The sequence below is a fragment of the Anastrepha obliqua genome, chromosome 3 (assembly GCF_027943255.1).
Source record: "Anastrepha obliqua isolate idAnaObli1 chromosome 3, idAnaObli1_1.0, whole genome shotgun sequence".
Classification (NCBI taxonomy): Eukaryota; Metazoa; Arthropoda; class Insecta; order Diptera; family Tephritidae; genus Anastrepha; species Anastrepha obliqua.
Window position 1 is genome coordinate 85,757,492 of NC_072894.1, and position 19,998 is coordinate 85,777,489.

General features: G+C 35.3%; 1 protein-coding gene across 3 annotated transcripts; it reads right to left on the reverse strand.

Annotated features, from left to right (window-relative positions):
• Positions 1 to 9,683, reverse strand: LOC129242684 (zinc finger protein on ecdysone puffs). Of its 3 annotated transcripts, XM_054879472.1 has the most exons (5): positions 9,525 to 9,677; positions 8,221 to 8,376; positions 7,752 to 8,097; positions 4,126 to 4,343; positions 1 to 1,694 (listed from the first exon to the last, which is right to left on the reverse strand). In XM_054879472.1, the coding sequence occupies exons 2-5, from the start codon at positions 8,229 to 8,231 to the stop codon at positions 227 to 229; spliced, it is 2,043 nt and encodes a 680-aa protein (XP_054735447.1). In that variant the 5' UTR covers positions 8,232 to 8,376; positions 9,525 to 9,677; the 3' UTR covers positions 1 to 226. The 3 variants fall into 3 exon arrangements, with proteins under 3 accessions (XP_054735447.1, XP_054735448.1, XP_054735449.1); XM_054879473.1 differs by lacking the exon at positions 8,221 to 8,376; XM_054879474.1 differs by lacking the exon at positions 4,126 to 4,343 and having other exon boundaries at positions 1,515 to 1,694; positions 9,525 to 9,683.
• Positions 9,684 to 19,998: the final 10,315 nt, after the last annotated feature.

Below are 19,998 nucleotides of genomic sequence, written 5' to 3' on the forward strand. Positions count from 1 at the left end.
TATGTATATTGAATTGTTGTTTCAGTTTATTGTGTATCTTGTCAAGTTGCAAACATACGTTTTCTGGTATAATTGTTGGAAAGAATTACAACTAAACTTAAATAGTGGAAATTATTTATTTTGCTCTAGTAATACGTTAATCTATATTTTTGTTATTGATGAAGTTTAAAAGTGTCTCAATGCTGACGAATGTAAATAATGTCATGTCTACACCCAAACTATTTTCTTAGTAACGATTGTAGCGTCCACGTCCACGACCACGCGGCGTTGCTTTTGGGGCTGCACGAGCTGGTGTTGCCTTTTTGGCTGGTGAGTTATCAGCTGCTGGCGTGGATGGTGTAGGTGTTGCTGGAGCAGGTTTAGCAGGTGTCTTAACAGGTTCGGGCTTTGGTTGTTCTTTAACTGGCTCCGGTTCTGGCTCTGGTTCAGGTTCAGCTTCAGCCTCATTTTCTTGTGCCTCCATTTCTTCATCACCAGCACCCTCTTCTTCAGCTTCATCACCTTCACCCTCACCTTCGGCGCCTTCGCCATTCTCATTCATTTCAACATCTTCATCATCCCCAGTGGCTTCCGAAGGGTCATACAACTCACCCTCACCACCCTCAGCGGCTTCGCCGTTTTCATTCTTTACTTCAGCAGTTGCTGCTGCCTCAGCTTCTTCCAGCTTACGCTTCTTGCGCTCGCTCTCTTCTTGAGCAGCAGCTGCGCGTTTCTGAGCAATCTTAGTATCGCTCGACTTCTCGTTGATGAACTTCAAGAAGTTGCGGTGATGAGTAACAGTACGAGAGTGTACCTCCACCGTTTTTTCTGTATCAAAGAATTTACCACACAACGAGCACTCAAAGCACTCCAATTTGGTGATAAGACCATTACCCACTGAACGTGTCCAATTGTATTTGGGCAGACGATTATCCACTTCAGTCGGGATCTCATCACCCTCACAAAAATCAAGAATGCAATCTTCTGGGTCTACTGGCAAAGCGACTTCTTCCTCTTCTTGAGTTTCATTCAATTCATCACCCTCTTTGGTCTCATCAGCGCCCTCTTCACCTTCTTTCTTCTCAGCCTCCTCACCTTCGGCCTCTTCGCCTTCAGCACCTTCTTCTCCCTCTTTCTTAACTTCACCTTCATTCTCAGCTTTTTTGGCAGCTGGCCTCTTCCTCTTCTTTTGAGGTGGACGCAAGTCCTTCGCCTCTTCCTCTTCCGTATGAATAGTCAAAGTATTCCGTTTGCGTTCACCCACCTTAGTATTCTTCTCAGCAGCCTTCTGCAAATGATCAGCCGACAACAAATGTGTGTCATAATCAATACGAGTAGCGAATTCCTTGTTGCACTCAATACATTTTGGATGTAGGAATTTCTTCAAACTCAAATGACCCTCTGATTTACGATGAGCAGAAATATGACCATGGAAGTTCAAATCGCACATAGTACAGTATTCCAATTGGCGTTGCTTGGTCTTGCCCATGCGCTTCAAACGATCCAATTCAATAGATTTCAATTGCTCGGCGATCTTAGCTTCCTGGCGAATCATATTGGCCTTTAAACGGTAACTCTCTTCAATGCCCTCACGCATCATCAAATGAGTACGTCCCTTAATGTGATTTTCGAAAGAGTTGGCATCCCACATATGCTTCTTACACAAATGGCAATAGAACATGTCGTTGGGTACGCTGGCATAGGGTGATTCCTTGCTGCTGATTGAGAATTCGCAAAGCAAATTCATTTACCAAGTTGATAGAAATGGAAATATATGGAAAAGGAAAGATATTAGTTCGAGTTCATATATAAATTTTACTATTTCACTTATGCAAAATAGTGATGATATAATTCAGCATAAAATGGGGAAACGCGTACAAATTTTCACGATTATCCTTCTAAAATATTAGGGGTGTATTAAAAAATTTAAGGACAAGATTAATATGATTATTTTGATGATTTGAAAGGCTACTTTTATAGAGTTCATATTATTATATTCGTTTTCGTATCTGTAGTCTTGTGATAGAACAATTCAAATCAATTTAGCACTTTCTACATTTTAGCATTACTAAATTTTGCAGAGATTTAAAGGAATGGTTTCATTTTTTTATTTTGCTAATGGGAAATCAAAAGTTATTGGTATGCAACAGAGGCCGGCTGATGAGAAAACATATAAATGTAAAAAAAAAAAAAAAAATTGTATGTTAAGACAAATAGATTGTCAAATATGTTAATAACTTTTTTTTCGTTTTTTTAGTAGTATTGTAATGTGCACATTGACATACAAGAAGCGAATTTTTTTTAGTGGAAAAACATAATATCGTGATAGACGGTTCACTAGACGGGGCTAGTTTACTGGGGCGGCAGCCCTTGATCGGGGAAAAACCCCGAGTGATTCTGGTAACGTAGAACCCGGCTGCCATGGGAAGTTCGTCGTACTCCTTTGTTTGCATCAATTGTCTGAAAATTTGTTTACATGACGACAAAATCGATAAGCGAAACGTGAACAAAACCTGCGTTACGCAGTACTTTTCCCGTTTATGTTCGTACATGGAGTGAGCAAAAATAGTTACCATATAGCACTCGACAAATTGCCAAGATGCTTTCTTTTCTCGCAATAATGTCGCATTTATTCCGCCCTGCACCAGAGCAGTCAAAATTTAGTTTTCTTTTCTCAAACTGTTGTTCACTGACATTATCTACCTTCTACAGAAAATGAGGACGCGAGGGAGATTTTTGTTGACCTGTGTAAATAAGTTCGTCAAAATAGTTTGCAAAAACTATAATTGTTACAAAACAAAAATTAAAGTAAATGCTTCTATTTATATATTATATATATAATATGTGAAAGTGTTGAATTTCCTTTTGTTCTATTCTCATATGAAATAAGTAAAACTTTCACAAGGCAATATGGCAATATTTTCGTGATGTCGACATATGAGTTGCCATTTTCTTTGCGAAAACAAAAGACTCTTGAACAATGAGGTAGATGTCACATGCCATGAACGCGAATTCACGAATTTTTTGTGAATAAATGGGAAATAATTATCAAAATAAACATTTATTATTTAATTTTGTTGTTTTAACACACCCCTAACAAAATTTGGTTCCTAAATTAAAATTTTGAACCAGGTTTGAAGTGACTTATTCAAGCTCCATTTTATTACTTTACTCATTTTTAAAAGTTAACTGAGGAAGGAATGTTTTAAAGTAAATACATGTGTATGTGAAATTTACATGCAAGTTTCTGCAATTTTGTTGATAATAGATAAAGTATGTATATATCACCTCAGACCCGGTTTTATGCATTTATATATATCACAAGATATAACGCATTTTCTTTGAATTATGACTTACGAATTTTTTCACTTTTCTTATTTGGATGTTGGAAAACCCCCATGCAATTGTTGGTTGTCACTGAATTCGCAGTTTTTTTATATAGGATTTAATGATCATTTTTTCAAATACTGTTCAAAATATAATTTTAGTCAACGAGCGTTGATGGTTACCGGAACTATTAACAAGGTTAATAAAGTACTCCAATAGGTCACAATTCAAAGAACAACGGTTATATATATTTATAATGGCATAACATTTTGATGATAAGTTTAGTATAGGTGGAAAATGCGCGTTGGGTAATTGAATAAATTAAAAAAAAAAAAATTAAAGTATAGCAAAATAATAATAATTTTAAAAATTAAAAATAAAATTATGTCCGCTGAAAATGTGCAATAAAAATATATATATAATGCTACAATATAAAAAAGCAAAAAATCGCAGTAAATTTCATGATTATTCATCCCACATTTCCCCAAAACCCACATTCCCACCTACAGATATTTTATAATCATTCATCCACTGTCCCTGTCCCATGCTTTTTGAGTTCCCAAACGAATACATTTATTTCGTAATATGAGAACTGATTTTTTTATAAAGCATCATCCCACTCTCATCTAACATTAAATAAAGGGGATAGAAAGTAGCAATGCTTATATAGTAGTATATGTAAATTGGGTTATAGAGGATTCCCCATTTATATTTCTGCTTTAAAGTTGTCGTAAAATGATGTAGGTTTTATTTGTATTGGTTCGAAATTGAAATTGTAGTAAAAACTTGTTGAAATTTGTTTTTGTCAAAAACGCTTACCTCTCAGTTTTTTTATCGCCAGAAGCGGTATCCTTCTTTTTGTTATTGTTGGCATTTTTAGCCAAAAGTTTCTTAGCACGATCGAAAGCATTCTGCTTGCGAATTCCGCCAGCGCCTTGCTTTTGAGCTGATTTACCACCAGCTGCGCCACGGTTTTGAAAACCTCCTTGAACACGGCGATTATTAATGCGATTGCCAGGAGCGCCACGATTGACCATCTTTATTTTATGTTATGAAAATTTTGCAATTTTATAAAAGGTTTTTTTATATGAAATGCGCACACAATTGATATAAACATGCAGGAATTTGCGTTTGTTTCCCCAGATGTAGACAGAAACATTGTTGATTGCATATAAATGTAGCGTGATATCGAAATGCACAAAATTTGCAAACATTTTCACAATACATGGTAAATATTTCACAGTAATTTGCATATTTAGAACACAAATTCATTTTCGAAGCACAAATAATTCCATGTGATCATGTAACACCAAAGTGCATTTTCACATTTTTTGTTGAAGATTTTTGAATTTTGTTTTTTCGTCGTTACAAATATATAACATATATGGAATACAAAATCAGTATTTGAATAACCATCATTGGAACACATACAATATCAAAGCATTTTTTGTTTGTTTTTTGTTTAATGAAATGTTTCATAATTGTTATATAAATATGTGGTTATAAGATGTGTCAGTTCGTTGGCATATTTGGCAATCAACAATAAATGAGCATTTGAAGTGGACGATTGGTTGGATGGTGGAGAGCAGCAATGGCGTCAATACACATATGCACAGGAGTAGCCGAAATGGCATAATGCGTGAGTGTGTATGACGAGACAACATTAATTTATATAGTTTTATTGAAGTACATATTTTTAATAAAAGCGTTCAAATATAGTCGTTGAAAATTTTTCATTTCATTTAGATGTTAATGAAATACCCATCATTCATATTTTTTAAGAAATACACATTATGTGAGCAGCAAGTTGGTTCGAGAAAACGCGGTTCATATGTCGTTAACAGAGTATTGCATTGTTCATTTGCAGATTAATATTTCGTTTTTTGTTTTGTCATCAACAATTATTTAAATGAATTTGTTTTTGAAATATATCATTTAGGTTTTTGTTTTTGTTTGGTTTGTTTTGGAGTCATCAGCATATTTAGATTGCAATAAAGAATCGTTGAAGAAACACCAGACCAGAGTGTGTCGCAGTATAGTAGGCAGATCATCATCGATCGACAGTTGTGATACGCACCATTTTGAAGAGACATCGGTTGCAACATTTACATTCGATCAGTATTTATATTTGCATGAGTAGACGGCAGTTATGTAGCGTGAATTTGAATTGCGTAAATGCATGAGTATATGGTTGTTTGGTCGCAGCATTTGCGTACATGTGCAATATAAGGTTTTCGATTCAATTATTTTTTAGGGACGGAATTTTATTTTTTCGTAAAAGAAATTCGAAAACCAATTGACACATCACGCGCCAACGCGTACAAGACGCAAGCAATGCCAAAACATCAATAACAACAGCATACGCATTATCATAACGTCAACCATAACCGCATTTTATATTGAAGTTGCAACATTTTCGATCACAATCGATACGCCGCAGATGGAACATTTGAACAAATCAGAGGTTCAGTTCAATGTGATTTAGGGTTTTGTTTTTGTATATGGAGAAGAGAATAAAAGAAAGTAAACAATTGCTAATTAGAAACTTGGAATTATGCAGCGCATATAGTACAACAAATTGTTTGTTTGTATGCCTTAAATTATAAAATATACAATTTATGAAATAATTGATCAATTAGAAATATGCTGCTTGACAGTTGCTTATAGTTAAAAGTTGGAGAAACTAAAACTGCTAAGTATTTGCTATGGTATTCTGTTGAACATCACAACAACGACAACATTATTACTTATAATCCATATTAGAGCTAAGTGTATCGTATTGAGGTTATATTGAAAAATCATAAGGAATAATTAATGGTACTGTTAAAAAATTGTGCACTAATATAAAGCAATTTGGTCTCCTCTCGTAATATAAAAATATAGCATTTTAAATGGATAAATGCTTTTTACTTGAAAGCCTCCAATGCACAATCATTTTACAATTTTTTGTTAAAATCTTTAGATTCGCATATTCAAAATGAAGAAAATATATAAAGAATATGTATGTTATTTTAGATAAAAAAGAACACTAATACAATTTTCTCGGCAGACTTCGTTGACTTTAAGTTTTTTAATAAAATAGTGAACTTTAAGTATAAAAGTTGTATACAAATATATTTTAATCATAAAACGTTAAAAGCTATTCCATATATCGTATGCGTAATAATAGGTAAAATCGAATAACACTCTTTAACATTTGAAATATTTCCATTTTCTTTCGTTATAAAACTCAAAAAAAGTAAATGCACATATAATCTAACATTTGATATTAATTTTGAGTAATATAATATATTGAGTTGTCCAAAAGTTCGAAATATACATTGTATCTAGTACCCCAGCCCAGTGACTTAGAGGTGACGATTGAAATTATTAAAGTTGTACCATATATTATAATATTAGGAAGTTATTGCACTTTATTATGATTAAAAATTTTGAGCATTTGTCCAACTTTTACGATAAAACGCTACTAATAAAAATCTGATGAGCACATATGATGCTGTGTTCAGAAAACTGGACGGAAAATGTGAATATTAAAAAAATTTCGCGAAAGAAAAAATATCTCAAAGGCAGCATTGGCCCGAACTAAAATCCACCACCACCACTAAATTTATATTTTCGAAACCGAAAATATCTATTAATGGAATTCATTCAACAGTCGGTTCTATGTTGCCTGATAACCCGGATCCCCCAACTGATGAAATGAAATTCAGTCAGAACAATAAATATTGCACAAGTAGAACGACTGGAGTTTAAGGAATGCAATATTACATTATAATTTGCCACTAAATAGCAACAAGAAGCGCATGTTCAGATGTCGAGCATCTAACACAACGTTCGACTTTTGAATAGTGTGCAGTTCAACTCGAGTTTTTTCTTTGTGAAAAATGGGCATTATAAGAGTTTTGGCAGCTATTTTATATTGACAGTAGAAACAACGACACAGGTTTTGACGCTCATATTGCTTCCATTCAATTTTATCACAAAACATTTTGTATTACCTGTGTGAACATTGCTCGTTACGGCCCATATCGCCGGACGATTTGTTTCGCCTATTTTTTAATACTTTCAGGCGTTAAGCGCCTATCATGTGAAAGGGATATTTCTGACTTGGACCAATCAAATGAGATCTGGGGAATTCTTGATACATATATTTCGGACCTTGCACCCTAAGTTTATCATAATTCTTATCACACCCAAGGTAAAAAGTTATTATGAATCCTGTAGTTGCATTAGTTTTCGACAAATACGTCATAACCTTAAAATTTTGGAACTTCTTCATATATCTTATATGATTACCATTTTTTATCACGCATACGGTATTAACTTGTAGGGATTATAGCTAAATTTGTCACTTGCAGACTGCCTTGGTGTATAGCAAAATTAAAAACTCTTTAAAAGGAAACTTAACTTAAAGTAAAGTATCTAAATAAAAATCATATACATACCGGTCCGCCGCGTTGATTGCGATTGCCCATACCGCCGCCACCACCACGTGGCAGATCTAACAGTGATGGGGGATTTTGATTTCTAAACAAGTTGTTTAACAAATTGTTGGCTAGACTAATAGCCTGCGCATTCATGCCTTGACCACCGCCGCCTTGACGCATGTTGCCACCGCTGAAGTTACCTCCGGAATTTGGGGTATCCCACGGCGACATATTCATATTCCCCATGCGGTTGGCACCCATTGGGCCTCCACCATAGTTATTACCGCCGAAATTGCGATTGCGATTTTGGTTACCACGGAATGCCATTTTTCTATTATTATTACTGTTATTTACTTGTTTAACGCTGTGAGAGACAAAAATAGATTAGCATGAACGAGCTTGCAAAATTATACATAATATTAATAGCGTTAAAAATAATATATTCATATGTGTTAATGCCGCATATGCTGCATTGACTTCTGCATACCTTGGAGACATTCGGAATTACAAAATTTTAAATTTAGAAGTCAAAAGTTGTCTGACTAATCAACAAAGCACACAAAATCAACCAATACTGAACAAGCGAGTACTTTATTAATTTAGGAATCAAAGTACTAGCTTAATTCAAATCTTTGCAAAATATCTGAAAAACAAAGAGAACAGCAAACACTTGCTATAAAATACGAGCAATACAAGTTCGAAAGAGTTTTTAAAAACAAGATTCCAAAAGAAATTTTAGAAAATGTTAGTCATAAGCGGCTTAACTCTTTGATTTCTTCTAATTGACTAATGTAACACGTATATGTAAAAATTACAGCTTTTTCTGGATTGTGTATGTATACCAAGTTTCGGCGCGAAAGTTTGCCATACAACGGAAGTGTATGTGTATTCGCAAAATGTGAAAGAACGAATAATTTTTCGTTTGCCCGGCCCAAGCTAGTACAAATAACGAATAATCTGGCAAAAAGTCAAGTGAGCTAACAAGTACAGGTAAAAGAAAATACGAGAAAATGTAGAAAAAAAAAAAAAATTGCTTAAGCGCTATGTGAATAACCTCATTTAATAAAGTACTACATTTCTCTATGCATAGATACATACAAAGTGATGATTCGAAAAATTGTGCTTCAACACATAAACCGGCCGGTATTTACACAATTTTAGTTTTTACTAAATTTTTCTTCTAAATACTTGATGTAGAACACGTCAATGGACTGCCAGAATTTCAGCGAGTTCTTGTCAAACAAGTATAATTGTATACACACACAAAAAAAACCAAACGAAATTGAGGGATGATGAAGGAGAAAATGTGAAGCCGAAAACAAAATGGCGTCTGGATTTTCTTCAGTAATTTTTTCAGTCATACTTCTTAGCAAATCGGGATGTAAAATCTTTTTACAAAAAAGATCACTTCAAGAAAAACAATACACAATATTCTGTGTGCATCTTCAACTACTTAGCAACCTTTTGGAAATTTCACATTTTTCAAACTGTACTTTCACAACGCCAGCATGTGTTAACAAATCATCCTTTTTAAAAATAAATTTCTTCGTTGGCAGAATTTATTTGTATAACAAAATATATTAAAGCCACGATTGGGAATATACAATAAGCAATAGAATAATATATCACCTTGTATTAAATCAAAGCCGATTCGGTTAGTATAAGTAAATTTTCAAATAAAAAGGCAAAAATCGATAATTACACAAGAATATATATGCATCTGTGCAAATCACCACACCAGTAAAGAATTATACTAAATTTTAATTTATCGTTAAATCTTAATTTTCTTACCTTCTATTGAAGAATGCACTCTCACAATATTATTTAATTTTCAGTTTTTTCTAGTAAAGAAAAGTAAAGATGGCGACGGTGTGATTTTTCAATGAACAAAATCGCACTCTCACAAAAGTATTACACCACCAATGTACGAACAATGAATGAACAGGGCACAGTAAATTGAAAAGTTGGAAAGCGAAGCGCTTCGGATCGAATAAACGAGCGAGTAGATTTCTGGAGTTGCCAGGCTTTCCTCTACTTCATATATAGTACATTTCTCAGTTACAGTGGAGTTACACGTTCAAAAACTTTCTGTGAAGTGATCACACTTAAGTTAGAATTCCATGACAGTTCATTCCGGCGTTGCTCCCGTCTGAAAAATTAATTTAGTAAAATAATATAGGCTCGAATTTGCTATAATGTAAAATGGGCATTGAGATGTTAGGGAGTGTTTCAAGAACAACCTTTATAACTCCCAATCATTCCGGAAACAATAGTTTAATAGTTATTTACCCTCAAAGTGCCCTCAGAAGCTTTACTATAGTTTGGCACATTGCGCAATTGGCTCTTAATAATAAGGAAAGCCGTAAACGACGTTTACTGAAGTTTCAAAAAATTATGGCAGCTATAGGCATTCGAAATTCGATATTACATTTTAAAATAAGTAATAAGAGGGCACACGATGTTTTTCTGTAATATGAATGCATAATTAATAATATTTAACAAAAATTTAATAAGAATTATGTCTACAAGCCTGTTTTCTTTGCCGGCGTCCACTTGATTTAGTTTTTATTTTGATGTTTCTCCTTACATTCGTAATAATAATTATCGATAACACAGAAAACACAGGGTTGTATGTCAAAAAGTATGTTCATTATCTAAGATTATTTTACAATCTGAGGTTTGGGAGAGAAATTTTGTATGGGAAATCTCGCTTTTAAATTACGGATTGGGAGTTAAGCACGAACAAGTATTGTAAGAATTCATTAGAATTGACAACAGTACAGGATTGCCGGATGCCTCAAACGATAATAAAAATATGAACAAAAAAAAAGTATTTCAGCTCAGTGTTGATAATGGGGATAGGGGTTATTGTGCCTGCTTACTAGACACACTCGTATGACATTTTCATTTTGGGTGCAATGGTTTTATCGTGGAAAGGAGTTGCAGACAAAAATACTATGGATGGCGTAGCGAAGTTGAATTGATGAGGGTTACTTTCTTGAAACGCGGCCGGAGGCCGCCCACGCGAATAGGAGTTTGACAAAGAAATACTATGGATTGCGTAGCCGGAGTTGGACTGATGAGGGTTATTCTTTTGAAACGCGACCGAATGCCTCCCATATGTAAAAAAGTTTTAAGCAAAAATTGTACACTCCTTCTATCCCCTCTTTATAACTTCCCGTTTTTCACATTTTTCCCGTTCGTAACTCACGTGCTCCATTTAATTTCAGTAGGAATACTCGATTAAGAAGATTTCTGTAACCAAGTTAAATGAAACGTTGACCGTGAGGTGGTGACAACACACCTTTCGTTTGTTATATCTGCATGTAAATACTATAAAAAAACCAACTAAAGAATTTTGTGATCTGTGGTACTTTACTTTTCGTCTCTTTGTTTAAGCCATAATTTGTTTCCCATAACCCACTACGGGTTGGGCAAAAGAACGGTGCTTTAGTCCGTACATATAAACTCTTTTGCTACATTCTTGTTCGTTGTACTTGCAATCATCCAGAGATCCACTGGCAGTGTATTTATTTAGCATAAGAACTTTTGTACCGTATGGAATTTCCCAATTGCAAACGTCGGGCGTACTTTCCCCATATTTAGCACAAGACAAAATTATATTAAATTATATTATTACATATACATACATACATAGTTATTTATCAAAATCGAAATTTATGTATACATATTTGGGTTTTCATACTTATTTTTCTTAGTTATTCAACATCTCCACACTCAATTGTCCTTTTATGACAACTGTCAAATTTGATTGAATGCGATGGCAATATTTTAAGTGTGTGCATTGCCATAATATGTTATCGACATTTTGAAGATATCGTCTAAAGGCCTCCGAACACGGGTTGTATCGTCATTGTGGCGTATGCGACAAAATGTACCCGAGGTATACGCTTCGTTGTCAAAATTATAACACATTTAATCACATGAAATTGTAATTGAAACAGTTGCTTTAATAGGGGTTGCAGGAAGTTAATATAATGGCGAAAAGGTGGCTGACGATCTGCTCTGGTGAAAGCGATTTGGCCTCGGGTGACGGTCAAGCATTGTTTGACAAGAACTTTATATGTGTGCGTGTCGGCTGATTGACGCTAATATCTAAAATTTTTGATTTTCATCATTCAAAAGCCGACAACAAGTATGTGTGACACGACGACACCCGACTGCACTAACACACACAAAGCTCAGTCAAGCATGCTGGACCGTCTCCCGAGGCCAATTAGCTGAAAGAGGGTTGCCTATAAAATTGCTTGGATATTCACGTTCAGTGCCTACCGCGCAGAAATTTTCATGAATGAAACGCTAAGCAAGTTGAAAAACATTGATGGTTCATGTTATGCCTAACATTATTCTATGAGTGGAACTCCATATTACTACTTTCTCAAATCGGCTGTGCCAGGAAAAATTTGTGAAGTAACGAATTGCTCAATTGCAATTTACTCGTTACTTTTATATGTACACATGGCAGCACAGAGTAGCAGTTTACTATTGCCCACGAGGTGGCGCCTGTAGAAGTAACGCAAAATTCATTTTGGGGTTAAAAGCTATGTATTTGCACATGAAATTTTTGCGTCAACTTTTAATTGAATGGCTGTTTAGGCCAACAACTCGCGAGCAATTCAGCAAACTTTGAACTATTCAAATTTTTCTTCGAGCAACCCTATATTTGTTTACAATATTTTTTGGGATTCAAAACGCTTCTCTGCTCATAGCCTCATAGTACCTTTAAATGAAGTAATAATACATGAGTGTGAATATTCATTTATGTATGTAAGTATGTATTTCCGTCTACAGCGAGTTTTACAGACTAATATCATTAGTCAAATTTTACAAAAAGATTAATTTTAACATTAGAATCTATGTGTAATATTGCTGTAATTATTGCAAAAGCAGACACATCGCAAAACAGGTTCATTTAATGAACAAACAAGCGAAGACTATGGGGCGAGATATCTGACTGAAGATTATTGCTGTCAGATAGTTTGGGTATCTCAAGTAGGAGTTTCACATCATCTGCAAACATTAGGCAGTTGCCAAACTTAAAATGTATCGATAAGTCATTTATAAAAATAATAATCCAGAATATGGGAATACCCGACTAAGCTTTAGCTAATGATTTAGAGATAATAGAATCGATTTTCACGAATAATTTTGAGTTATTTAGAAAGCTGGCAAAGAATTCTAAGAGTTTTTCCCTGATAATGTTTGAGCTGGTATAAAAGAATTGACATTTATTTTTTAAAGATACCCCTTTGAAATGTTGGACGCAACTGCACCGTAATTCGGCTATCCGTAAACACTAGTTTTGAAGGAGGACTTTGGTCGGTATCTCATGAACAACTTTAGTAATGTTGGTTTATCCATAAAGCATTTAGACTTGACATACCCCCACAGAAGTGTGATATCAGACGATCTTATTGGCCAATCCATTGGTCCGAGGCGGGAGATAAATTGCGCACCAAAAGGACGACGCAGTAAATCCGTTGGTTCACGGGGTATGCGGTAAGTAGCATTGTCTTGCTCGAGCAAATATTGTGGGCTTCAATTTCCGGTATGAAAAATTCGTTTATCATGGCGCGATAGTGTTCGCCATTCACTGTTACTGTTACATGGGCGCCAGCCTCGACTTTGAAGAAATATGGGCCAATGATTTCTCCAGCCCATAGGCCGCACCAAACGGTTGTTTTCAATAGATATAATGGCCGTTCTTGATTTGCTTCGGGTTGCTCTTCAGCCCAAATACGGCAATTTTGCTTATTGACGTAGCCATCAAACCATATCATGAGGGAAGACCATAAATTGGCCTGAGCGCGCGCTGAACTCTTTTCACAGAGCGTCGACGTTCGTAATTGTACGATTTGTAAACATTGTTGAGGCGTTAGTCTTTCCATGATGAAATGTCAATGAATGCTGAAAAAATATGTATTTAGTTTGGCAGTAGTCACGCCAAAAAAATCTGCCAAAAAACCCCCTCCAACCGGATCACCCTTTATATTCCACAACCACCAAAAAGCTGTTTATATGCAACGAAATATATGTAATATCTGCTTTCAAGACAAGAAGATCTGGTTTTGTTTTTGTTTTGTTTATATGGGGCAATACTTTCATTGTTTTACCAACGGACACTTTGTGGCAGCCCTATAATAGTGGCAGTCCAAAAAGGCACTATAAACAAGCCAAAGGCGAATCTATTAAAGGTGGTGTTGGTAAATCAGCTGATTTGTTTTCTCTTTCGCTGTGTCTATGTAGCTATCAGCACAATATGTATAAAACAAGGCGAATTAATTTTTTGATTTCTACTTCGCCAATACCTTGCCGTGACAATCAAACGTACAAAACATTGTTGTTGGTCTAGTGGCACTACCTTCAATAAATGCGCCCTGGAACAAGCTATTCATTCAACTAGAATTCGTCTCGTGTAAATTGTTTCACATAAAATTTATTTATTCTTTTTATATGTACATTTATTTATTGTTAAAATATTTCCAAATTGTTTTAAAAAATTTAAATTAATTGAATACAAAAAAGTTTTTATATTTAGTGTGCTGTCCTTTGACCCTTCTAGTCTGTTAGCCACGCGCAAATTTTTTATATTTGCCTATTGGATTCTCACGTTCGTTTCATTAAATGCGGGCAATTCCATATCAGCTTCGCTTTGTCTTTTGTCCTTGAGTTCTTGGGCGGTTTTTTGGTAGTAACGGAAATATTGACGGATTCTAAGTTTCTCGGCTTTTCGGAGGAGGTTATCTTTTAGAATAGTGATGTAAAGCGTTTTATTCATAATACCTTCAACAAAGACTAAATTTCCGACTCCGATTGCGAACATACACGCCCATATCAAAACACTACAAGCATCACGTTTGGCTTAATGTTACTGTTGTGGAGCTCAGTATTGGATTTCCATTGATTCTATCTGGGTTAAAAAGACTGAACGTCGATTGGCCAGAAAAATTTACCGACGTTCTAGAAATCGAAATTCTAAATTTCCAGCTCCCTGGCGGAGGCAACTCGATCTAGTTGTGTTTTTACTAATAAATGACTCCTTTTGTGCAACTCCTCCATTGAAGTAAGGCTGAGGCTGAGGCTCATCACGCTCATCACATGTGTACATTAAAAATTTTACTTGGTGCACTTCAGCCTTTAACATTTTAGCCTTTCATTAATATTGAGCACAAAATAACTAAGCATTAGCTCTTAGCCTTGATCTTTGGGCGGCTACCGGGCAAACACCAGTTCACATAGAAATTATGTGTCGTAAGTGGAAATGGATCGGACACACCTTGCGCAAACCACGGGACGACATCGCAAGGACAGCGCTAGACTGGATCGCCAAGGAAGCCGTAGGTGCGGGAGACCGGCCAACACATGGAGGCGACAAGTAGCAGCAGAGGCGGACAGAGCAGGCCGTTCCTGGCGTCAATTTAAACATCTAGCTCTCAACAAACGAAATTATAACTTGTTTATTCAGGCCCTATGTTTCATCTGTATATGTATGTATACATGTAACTCTTAGCTCACTACTAATTAGCTCCGTTCAGGTCTTTAACAAAATTGTATACAGACGATTCGAATGCCTCTATTGTATGAAACAGAAGCCGTTTCGATTCCCCATCCGTTAGCGAATGGCAGGAACGTGCAGCAACTGGCATAAATAAACCTAAATTGACACGGGGTATTATTTAATGGGTATTAGTAATGGTCCGCAGACTGACCAATGTAACGCAGTCCATAGAGAACACAAAATTGAGCAAAACTTAACCCATAGAAAACAACTGCGTTCTTTTAGTTACATATTTACACAATACATCGGTTTGTGTGTGTTTGTGTTTGGTTGTATCGACATCGGCCATTGATGTTTTTGCATACACACTTTTTCCCACATCTGCGTTATAGTCCGGGAGCCAGGGGTCATTTTGACCTCATCATTTCATGCCGACTGATTTTAATACTGAAGGCAGACGCTACCCAATGGATTACGAAACCAACCGTCAGCTGGTCTAGTAGTGGTGGGTACATGCGTGGGATGCTGCGAAACGTGTCGAAAAAAATTGTTAACAACTCATTTAATACCGACTGAAATTTTTTTTGTGTATTGTTGCATTTAGAAAAAAAGTCTAGTCAGCTGCGCCGTAGCGGGGGAAAATACGGCATCTGAACAGGCGAACTTGTAAAATAAATTAAAAAGTAAAACTACTTTATGCCGATTGAATTTTTGTTACATAATTTTGGAAACATATGGAAATATAATAATGATAATCAGCTGCGTTTATAGCGGTGGAAAGACCGTCTTGATGAAAATACAACTTTATTCTGAAAAAATGGTTACAAGTGAATCATTGAAAGTATTGCCCATCGCTGGCTATTACTTTTTCCCCATCTTTCTGGTAGATCTCGTATACCGTCGCGGTGAAACTGTTCATCTTTTGAGGCTATCCACGGATCAAGCCATTTTTTGATGTCTTCATATGAATGGAACTGCTGCAGTGCTTGGCTCAATCATATCAATTGAAGTCGATACCGATCCCCAATGATGGTTTTGCTTGATTTTAACAGTTCATAATAAATAACACGAGCTTGGTCGCACCAAATACATAGCATAACCTTCGCAGTGTGAATATTCGGCCGAGGCGACGACGTAGAAGCAGTCCCCATGACTTTCTTTTCTTTGGATTGCTGTAATGAATCCATTTTTCATCACCTGTTACGATACGATGAAGAAAACTCTTCCTTTTTTTGCCGCTGGAGCAGTTGTTCACAGGCAAAAAACGACATTCAACATCCCTTGGTTTTAACTCATAAGGAACCCAAGTCCCCTGTTTCTGAGTCATTCCCACAGCATGCAATCGCTTGGAAATGGATTGGCGGGTAACTTCTAATACTGAAGCAAGCTCTTCTTCCGTTTGACACAGATCCTTATTGAGCAATGCCTCCAATTCAGCGTCATCGAAGGTTTTTGGCCTTCCTTCTCGCGGACGGTCGTCAACATTAAAATCACCGTCTGAAAAAATCAGACATTTTCACAAAACCATAAGTATTATGATACCAAAACAAAATCACCAATGTGTCGAAGCAGTTTGTTAACCATATGTCTAAGCTTGGTTTACGTCGTTTAGGTTATGTTAGAATCGACTACACACACTGCTGGCGGCATCTACTGACAAACAGCGAGAACTTAGTTGCGCACCTAATACATGAGGCTCTCATTAGTTTCATGGTAGCAGCTGACATGGGGCTGCGTTTACGTTGGTGACTATGAGCACCATAAGTCTGCTTGAAAGATGAGAAGATATTTCTTATAACTTTCCTCAGTTGTGGCATACCGTTGTTCTGGCGTTCACCGATTTGTGATTAATTGTCAAATCTTTCTGCACAGTTTGCCATTCTCAGCTGTCAAACCATAGTTATCAATGTTGATAGGGCTCACGCAGCTAAAAAACACCCGATGCATATGTATGTATGTACATACAAAAGTTTTTGAAAGTATTTGGTTTCAATCCGTTTTGTTTGACTCAAAACACACCAGCCATTTGCTTCCATTTAAGGTAATTTTTTTTTATTGCAAACATCAATTTTACAATCAAGTTCGTTTTTTAATTAAAAGACTGCTGAAAACATTTACATACATTCTTATATATACATGTATAAGTAAATTAGTTTTTTCTTCAGCATAAAACAATAATTTTAATATATTTTGTGGGAAAAATAAATTCTATTTCACTTTAAAGTCAATGTTTTACGTACATATTTATATATATATTGTATATATATATATATATATATATATATTAGTATGTGTATATATGTTTATATGTACGTTTAAATACACAATTGCAACCATAAAATTTAGCTATGCATGCTCATATATATCATAAGTAAATATGTATGTAAGAACATACAAATGCGCCTCGCATGTGTGTGTATAATTATATATCCATATAATTGTGTATAATACAGCAAACATTTATCACAAACGGTTCAAATACACATATTCATATACAAGGTGGCGCAAATTAATCACCCTATCGGAAGCTTTATAACTTTTGCAAATGGCGTCGTATGCCAATTATATATGACACTCGGGAATTAGACGGCTGCAGTATACAAACAGGCAAGCAATGGAGTGCATAAAGATTTCCATCACTTAAAATAATGTTTTTGTTTTTTGTTTATTTAGTAAAAAAGTTATTTAAAGGAAAAATTGGTTGATCAATTTTTCGCTACCTTGTATATATTTATGTATTTATATATATTTATTTAATTATTTTATTTTTTATTTCTATCTTTCAATAACTAGTTTTACATTTTTCTTAAAGAAAATTTTAAAATTAATTTTTTCTTAACTCTAGCCTAGAAACATACATACATTTGTAAATTCGTCATTTCGGCATCGGATTCCAGTTCGGTTGTGTAATTGCATATGTTTATGTATGCATATATAGTACTTTACTCTCAACTTTTTCGTGCACTACATCAACGACACACCAAACCAACAACATAGGCTAGTAAGGCTGTAAGTTAGGTTATACAGTAAAAGGTGGGAAAAGACAAAAAAAAGTGTATCCACTTATATACCTAGATAAAAAATAATAAAAATAAATAATTGGCGCATACAATTCTGTTAGGTGTTTGGCTGAGCTCCTCCTCCTATTTTTTTAATTCCATCATTGTGAATATTTTAGAAAAGGATTCTTAAAAGCCCTAATTTATGATGCCTTTCTACGTGTTTATACATATGTGCCATCTGTGTTTTTGCTCATAATTTAAAATTAATAGAAGATAAAATGAGAAATCAGCTACCAAATTTTTAGAGTGCCAATTAAAAAAAAAATTTAGATAAATCGAAAAAAATGTTAATCCCAATAACATTGGACATTTTATCATTTCATGCTATACAAATTAGCTTTAATAATTTAAAAGCCTCGGATTTGACATATGTACTTATGTGTGTCCATAGATGAAAGGTGAATTCGTCCCAAATACGTTATTTTATATGAAAAACTAAAACTTGTCAACTTCCAAAACGATGGCAAAATAAATTTAATTTATTTTGTGTGCCATCAGCTGACAGTTTTTATTTTGATTGACAGCTTACAGGCAGCTAATCTTCAGGTAAATGGTATTATGTTCCCTAGCTATGCATTGAGAAATCACTTTTTTTTAGAAACGGCCCTAGATGCACGAGCTTTAATAAATCTCGAAAATATGCGATGCAATAAATTAGCAATCGTGCGTAAGCTAAGCTAGTATATACAAAAATACAAAATATGAAAATAAAAATAACGGTGGAAACGACATTGCTAGGATTAGATTAACATACATATCTTAGGCCTTTCAAAATGGGGGGTTTTCGCTCCGAAAAAAGTACAAGTAATGGAGTGGACCTAAATATCAAGTCTTTTTTTTGCGCACTACGGAGAATTTCTTGCTATCTATGTTAGGATTTAGAGCCAATTTACACGATATCTTTTCACCCTGGGCGGAAAGTCATGAGTGTCGAGCTTAGTGGCAAAAAGTGTAGAGAAGTCCATGGGGTAGGCACACACGCACGGTCAGTGAAATCGAGTGGTTTTTTGATATTTCGCTTTCAAGTGCACGTTGGGCTCGCGCTCAACGAACGAATGTCCAAATAAATTTATCCACTTAAACATCAAAATTATGGAAGGAAAGGCGCAAGCAAAAAGCCATCGTGTAAATGCGAGAAGATTTTCGAGTACTTCCTTACAGAAAAATGTTTTAAAATCTCAGGGTGAAAAGTCGTCGTGTAAATTGGCTCTTAGACATTATTACTGAATTCAAATTCTGGTGTCTATTATAATACATATATTTTTAACCGACATGCACTTGATATCGTGCTTATTTCCACTGAGAAGACCTATATAAATACACCAAATTTCGATATTTATTATACAAATCCCCTTGGCAACAAAGCTCATGGAGGCGCAGCTATCATACTAAAAAGAACAATGAAATGCGTGGCAGAAAGCAGAACATTGGCCAACTGACACTAAAAACTTCCTGACTTAATCGACTTCTGTATTGCGAAAAACCTGACTCATGAAAACATTTAACGCAAAAAATGTTTATTGGGGATCACGTTTAACCACAGTGAAAGGACGTGAGTTGTACAAAGCAGCGCGAGAAACTGGATGTGACTTCATTTCTACGGCGAAACCAACATATTGGCCAACTGATGTCAATAAAACTCCGGACCTGATCGACTTTTTCATTGTAAAAAAACTGTCAACGA